The sequence below is a fragment of the Nestor notabilis genome, unplaced genomic scaffold (genome assembly GCF_000696875.1).
Source record: "Nestor notabilis isolate BGI_N333 unplaced genomic scaffold, ASM69687v1 scaffold5817, whole genome shotgun sequence".
Classification (NCBI taxonomy): Eukaryota; Metazoa; Chordata; class Aves; order Psittaciformes; family Psittacidae; genus Nestor; species Nestor notabilis.
This window is the reverse complement of record NW_009937699.1, coordinates 7,419-14,302: the sequence shown is the minus strand read 5'-3', so window position 1 is coordinate 14,302 and position 6,884 is coordinate 7,419. Positions and strand designations below refer to the sequence as shown.

At 44.4% G+C, this 6,884-nt stretch overlaps 1 protein-coding gene across 1 annotated transcript in view; it reads right to left on the bottom strand.

Moving 5' to 3' along the window:
- The window catches only part of LOC104409159 (E3 ubiquitin-protein ligase arih1), a gene marked incomplete at both ends in the record, with an annotated part of 18,188 nt that extends 12,007 nt beyond the window's left edge, over nt 1-6,181 (bottom strand). Inside the window, 2 exons of the mRNA XM_010018955.1 lie at nt 158-302; nt 6,114-6,181. Coding sequence (XP_010017257.1) covers nt 158-302; nt 6,114-6,181 — 213 coding nt within the window. The remainder of the gene's footprint in view (nt 1-157; nt 303-6,113) is intronic.
- Nucleotides 6,182-6,884: the final 703 nt, after the last annotated feature.

Genomic DNA, 6,884 nt, shown 5'->3' with positions numbered 1-6,884 from the left:
TTTGTTTGATGGGGTAAATGTGGGGGGGGGGGGGGGGAAGTGAAATCTCAGCTTCATTTCAAAGGCTTTCTTAAAATACTGGTGGAGACATCCTTGTAGACATGTACCCAAAACGTTTTCAGGCAGCAATCTGGGGAGTCACTGGTCAGGTACTCACCGAGTTGGGGTAATTCAGGTAGCAGATCTGACAAGGCATATCCTGGGCTGATGACCTGGTGTTCATCTGGCGTGTTCGAGACTTTTTACTTGGATTAATTACATGACACTCTGCAAAGAGCTTCTCCAAGTTGCCATCAAAGTACCTGCAGGATATGCACAAGAGAATGAGAGTTTAACTGCTGCCCTGTAAGTCATTTTTCTAATGCTGTTTGAGAGTTAAATGTGCATTAAATGTATAAAGTTGGTTTTGGTATTTCAAAGACGCACAGCCCTGCTACTTGCACCAAACTCCTCACTACATGGCTCTAAGCACAGACGCAGGTATTAGACACATACATCATTGCAGAGATCTGGCTTGAACTGCACACTCCTGAAAATTCAGATACCTTCAACTCTTCTGCTGCATTTCAAGTAATTCATGATTCTCCACAGCGATTACTTTGTATTGTCACTCCAGCACAGAGAACTAGAACAAGAATGTCCTACTTCACAGTCCAGGCATCAGGATCCTTCTTAAACCACAGGCCTGATATTCCCAAGTTCAATTCTCTTTTCATCTTAAACCGTCTATTCTTCCCTAATATTCTAATCATTAAAACATGAAAGAGGAGGCAGGAGGCAGCAATCAGTCACCATTTGTGATTCAGCACTTCCCTGTACTTCATGTTTACAGCAGGTCCCTGTACTTCATGTTCCCCTCCGTGTCCTCAGTCTACATTGTGTCCCAAAGAGGTCCTGACTTAAATCTTGGCACTTCCTTCTCTAAGGAGAAATGGGCCAGCAGAGACAGACACTCTGCTCAGCTGATTGTGCACGTACACATGGTCACCATCTCCCACTGAAGCAGCTGCAGGATTGCCCTTCACACACTTCAGTCACCTCCAGAGTTTGGGAATCAATGCTGCGAGCTGTGGACTCCCATCTCCAGTTAAGACTAGTCCACAGTTTCCCACTGAACACCCTGCCCAAAGTCTGCACAATCCATCTTTTTGGCCAAAATTAAGCCATTTGAGTATCATTCGTCTCTGGTCAGCCTCAGCTATTTTAACATCCTCCAAAGAAAATATAATTCCAGGTTTACAGGTATTCGTGGATGCAAAATTGGTTGAGGAGGAGACAAAAGACCAATTTCTTTCTATTTCCTATTCCCTTAAGAAAACAAACAGTGGTTTGGCCTACAGGCTGATTTAAAGCTCCTCAGCTTGGTGAGGAGGACCGGATTTGAACCTCATTAGCAGGCAGGTCACCCTCCTCCCAGCATCAAGACACCTTCCTCCAACTTGCAGTGAACTATTCCCATCTGACCATTAACCAGCTAACCTGCACTGTACATACATCCCCCATTCAAATCCAGTAAACAAGTCATTCTCCCCCAGCAACAGCAAGTTAAATCCAGATAAGGCAGCACCTCCCTAGAAAACCCCCGCATTTGACCATAGTGCGGTCACTTAGATTGAAGACCAGCAGATAACTGTCCTTGTGGCCAAGGCAAGGCTGAGATTAGAGTCTTCAGAAGACACATATTTGAACTCATCACAAACTAGACAGAATAATAAGAACAGAAAAGAACCTGCTGTCCATCAACAGATAGAAGAAATCCAGGACTTTCTGCTTGGGGAATGAAGTTACCAGGGATGTCTCAATGATGTGGGACTAGGCCTGGTACACAACATCTAACCAAAGCACCCCTACTAGATTGTCTTATTCTGCAGTATTGCCCAGAAGTCCCAAATCCATAGCAGCTCTCTTACAGAACTACCAACAAGACCGGACTTAAATCCAAAGGGGCTTAGTTCACTGCTGGTTTCTTGATGCAGTTTCACATACTTAATTTCCAAGACCCTGGATTTTGAAGCTAGTGGTGAATTCTGGAGTTGCAGAATACATGAGGCTTTGCCACTGTTCTTCAACCTTAGCTCAGGGATTTAATTCAACCAGGTTCTTTTGTGTGCCTTCAGGATTACTTATCTCTAGAAGCCTTTAGCAAGTGAATTCAGGGCAGCCCCAAGCAGCCGAACAGCTATGTGTGATGTTTGCACAGAAATTAGTTTAAGACAAACGCTGTGACACAACTTGAACACCAGCAATCGTGGCCAGCTGAACGCATCCCATATTCTTTTCCATCTCTGTGTTGATTAGACCTATTGTGATGCTTTGTACCACTTCCATTGCTAGGATCCTCCCAGCTGCCTGGGTTTTTCTTGCGTGACGCCTGCCTGAATCCTCCTCTGAACCAAATGCCTCCAAACAGGTTTGTGCCAAGTCATTCATTAACACTAACAAACATTCATCCCAAAATTAACTGATATGGGACTTACTAAGAGGTTCCATCTAGTCTGCTCCTTCCCTTTTGAGCAAAGTAGCTCTATATACAGCATGCTCATAGTTGAACCCAGCGAGTGCTCCACATTTTATATAATATAATTGCATGTTATCTCTGCTGTGAAACATGTGACAAAAGTCCTTTAATTCCCTCCTCAATGTCTTCACAACTCTAGGGGGTTTGATTCTTCCTCAAGTTCTCACCATTAAATGGCTGCTTCTTGGTAGCTCAGTCCTTAATTTTTCACTTACGGAGAAGGAGAGCACCTTTAACAGCCTTTTAAATTCTCTGCCCTCTTTGCATGGTAGAGACTCACTAGTTCCAGCACTTACAATATTTGGGAAATGTTACGGTCTAGTCAACCAACATTATACTCTTTGCTCAATATAGCTGACTTCAACAACTGGTTTTATTAGTTTTGCCAAATTCACCCTCCATCACAAAGTTGTTTTCTCTACTATTTTCAAAGGAATAGACACACCAGTGAATTATTTTCAAGTTCTTCTATCATTTCTTCACTGCTTACCAACACCAAGCCCGTAATAGCATTAAGTCTTCCTTGCAGAGGGATCAAGCTGTCAGCTTATTTCCTCCTGCTGTCAGTAACTGCCTGATCACAATTTTCTAGATATAACCAAGTCCTATCCAAGGAGTATCAAAGACAAAAAGCCTTTTCACTGGGACAAATGCTTCTAGTACACACTTTGGGATATTTACTTTAGTGAAAGCACATTTGTGAGTGTCAGAGAATCAGTGTATTTGTAGTAAAAAGACTTCTTCAAACCAAAAGGTATCTTCCTGCCTGCCATAACACAACTTTTCATCTGCTCAGTCTCTGCTGAGTAGTTTTACGCACTTATCTGCCCAAAGGAAAGCAAGCAACCAGGTATCTACAGAGAAAAGTCAAACCTTGAATGTAAGGGGAAGAGGCAGCCTAGGTTAGAGTGAAGGCACCAGAGCCACCCTGGCATCGTCCTCTGCTCAGAGGCAATGGAGACACGCAGCCACCAAGATACGCACCTCCAAGGGACAGCAACACCTCTGCCTGTACCTCCAGGGATCAAATCAGACCTTGGGCTACATGCTGACATACTTTTGTTTTCAAGAAGTGACCAGAGGAAGGCGTGTAAAGCAGGAGAGCTGCATTTCAGTCTCTCCATCGTGAGGAGGCTCATCCCCAAAACAGCCCTCAGGAGGGCCAGATGCTATCAGCGATAGTAAAAGCTAAAGCACTTCCTTCACTTACAGCTGAGGTTACATGGTCAGTCTGTGCCAGGTAGTCTCCTGTCTCTATTAACCAAGCTTGTAAGACAGGGGAAAGCATAACTTTACTCTCCAAAGATACTTCATATCTTTACTCTCCAAAACACGTGCAGTGGATCAGAAGCTGAACTCACTAGTTCCTCCACTACCCACCTGCATCCTGCAAACAAACCCGCCCCACACACCAATCTTTCAGACACAGGTGAGTAATTCGTGTTTCACCAAAGGGATGGGGTAGTTTGTCAGTTGGGGCTATTACTTCATTTTAAGTGGAATAAATACCTGTAACACATCTGCCCTCTGCGTAACACCATGCAATTACTCCATGACAAAGCAGGCACAGACACAACCTGCTTATTAAAAATATGCATAACAATACCAAAACCAAAAAGCAATACAAGGTTCTCATATTTTAAACCATGGAAATTTTCCTCACACAAGCTCAGGCCTCACCACACTTGACACTTATCAGAAAAGAGGCCACTTATCTGCTTTACTACAGGCAAAGGTTGATAAGGTGCCTGTTCAGTCATGCTGACTCAGGATGAACAGACATGGTAAATACACACCATGAAGCAACTGAGCTCAAGCTCTGAGTTGGTGTGAAATTAAGCACCAAAAGTTGCACCCAAACACTACATCTCAGCAAACATAAAACGCACCCAGACTGCAGGCAACAACAGGAATGTCCTGGGAAGGCTTCCCAATGGTTACTAAAAGAGGCCAAATGCAACTGTTGAGTTGAATTTGAGAGAGTAGTTCAACTGCTTAAAGTTACCCAGCACAAAAAGGCATTTTTGGGGTCATACACTGCAAACACTGAATGGATAGCATTATGTTCAAGTAAAACCTAAGTTCTGGGGTTTAAATAGTGCTCAAAGTTATTTTCTTGCCAGACTAGAGCTGCCTCTGCACCTCTCCATGAACACTTCCCTGTGCTTTTCAGTTCCTTCACACTTAACACAAAGCTACTGTAAGATCTGCTGGACACACACAAAGCCAAGCAAGTCTCACAAGTTATCTCTGCTGTGGAAGAATAACCAAGACTAAATTTGGGATTAATCAGCTTGTCATGTTTGTCTAAATGAGAACTACCTCTTAACATATGAAATGAAAAAAGGTGATGTGTAGCATCATGGCATCATGTCCAGAAGAGGCCATGGAGCTGCTGCGAGGGCTGGAGCAGCTCTGCTCTGGAGCCAGGCTGAGAGAGCTGGGCTGGGGCAGCTGGAGAAGAGAAGGCTCCTGAAGGGGACACCTTAGAGCAGCTCCAGGGCCTAAAGGGGCTCCAGGAAACCTGGAGAGGGGCTTTGGACAAGGGCAATGGCTTGAACCTGCCAGAGGGGAGACTGAGATGAGCTCTGAGGCAGAATCTCTTCCCTGAGAGGGTGCTGAGGCGCTGGCACAGGGTGCCCAGAGAAGCTGTGGCTGCCCCATCCCTGGCAGTGTTCAAGGCCAGCTTGGACATAGGGGCTTGGAGCAACCTGCTCTAGTGGAAGGTGTCCCTGCCCATAGCAGAGGGTTGGAACTGGATGAGTTTTAAGGTCCCTCCAGCTCACCACCATGCCATGATTTATGTCTCTTAACACTTGTTAAGAACAGCAAAGAACACCCATATCGCCTTTATTGCTCCTTCTGGTCCAGACTAATTCTCCTCCCAGCTTCTACGAGTAAACTGAAGTCTCCAGCTCCCTCACACTCTCTTCAACAGCAACACTGGCATTGAAAACCCAAATGCATTACCACTTTAGCTGGATTTAGCCTTATTGTGAAGTAACAAACTATAAATTATATCTTTAGCAGTAACATTCCCCAGGAGCTGGAAATCAAACATGAGAAATAACCATAAACCGCTCTGCTCTGAGGGGGAGAGGCAAAATTTAAGCCATTATTTACACACACACTAAAGAAAACCCAGAGCTGCAAAGGTGTAAAAAGGGCAGATCTACTTAACCGGTACCCTTTATTAGTCAAGAACAGTTCAGTCACAGTAAGACTATCAAACATGTCAGGAATAGACATGCAGCATGACATGCAAGAGCAACTGAACCCAAATCTGGAACAGCTGCAAGGTGACAGGAACCTGGTCCTTTTTCCAGAGCTTGTTCTTATCATGCTGTGCCTGTATGTGTTGAGTGGAAGCCACCCTTTCTCTATTGGGCAAGTAACTTCCACAACTTCTCTGACATCTAATAGGTACGAATAATATTAAACCAAGGAGTCACTCTTAGCTGGTAAAGGCTGCTAAAGGAACTTACACAGGAGATTCTCCTGTCACACACTGTGCATCCATCCAGTCTCACATTAACCTGGTAATAAACATTTCTTGCAGGTCTGAAGTGCAGTGTGGCCACTGAGTGCTGCTTACCTCTCCATCAGCTTCTCTTTGTCCCAGTTGAAATGGCTAAGCAGGATTCGGGTGATAGTCGCTGGATTCTAGACAAAGAGAAGAAAAACAAGAAATAATTGAGTAACAACTCCATGTCCCATGTGCTTACACAGTGTAAACTGTGTGTAAAATGCCATAGGAAGGCTAATTGCCATCCCTCTTATCCATTTTTGCCACAGCATCCACACTATTCGCAGAACAAGAATGTTCCTTGTTAGTCCCAGCCCCAATCACTGACTTGGGCTGAAAGTTCTCCCAGAACAGAACTGGCTGCCAGGGTAAGACAACGTCCTTTGAGGTCCCCAAATATTCCTGAAGCACCTCAAGATCCAGAAAACACTATGTGATTATACAACTGAAAAAAGAAATACAGCCTAGAAAGGTCAGGAATAGGACCAGAAATAAAAGATTTTCACTGAGTACAAGGTTTTCTTCAAGCGAAATCGGTATCACCAGCCAAGGGTTTGCTTATAGGAGTTGAGAACTGTAACAAACCATATATGCTTTACCTCCATGCTTTAGCTCCCCAAATCCAGACTCCCCGAGCTCAGTTTTAGGACCATTCACATGCAACAGAGGCAGCAGCAAGCGCCCTGTGAGCGCCTACATGTCCTTTGCCATTTGACACCAAAATGGAAGTTATCCTTAGGGCAGATTATCAATGGACACTCTGAAGCTGTTGAAAAGTAGGACATAAACCAGCAATGTGATTTTCTGAGCCCACAGGCTACAGCTACAGCTGGAAGCTGA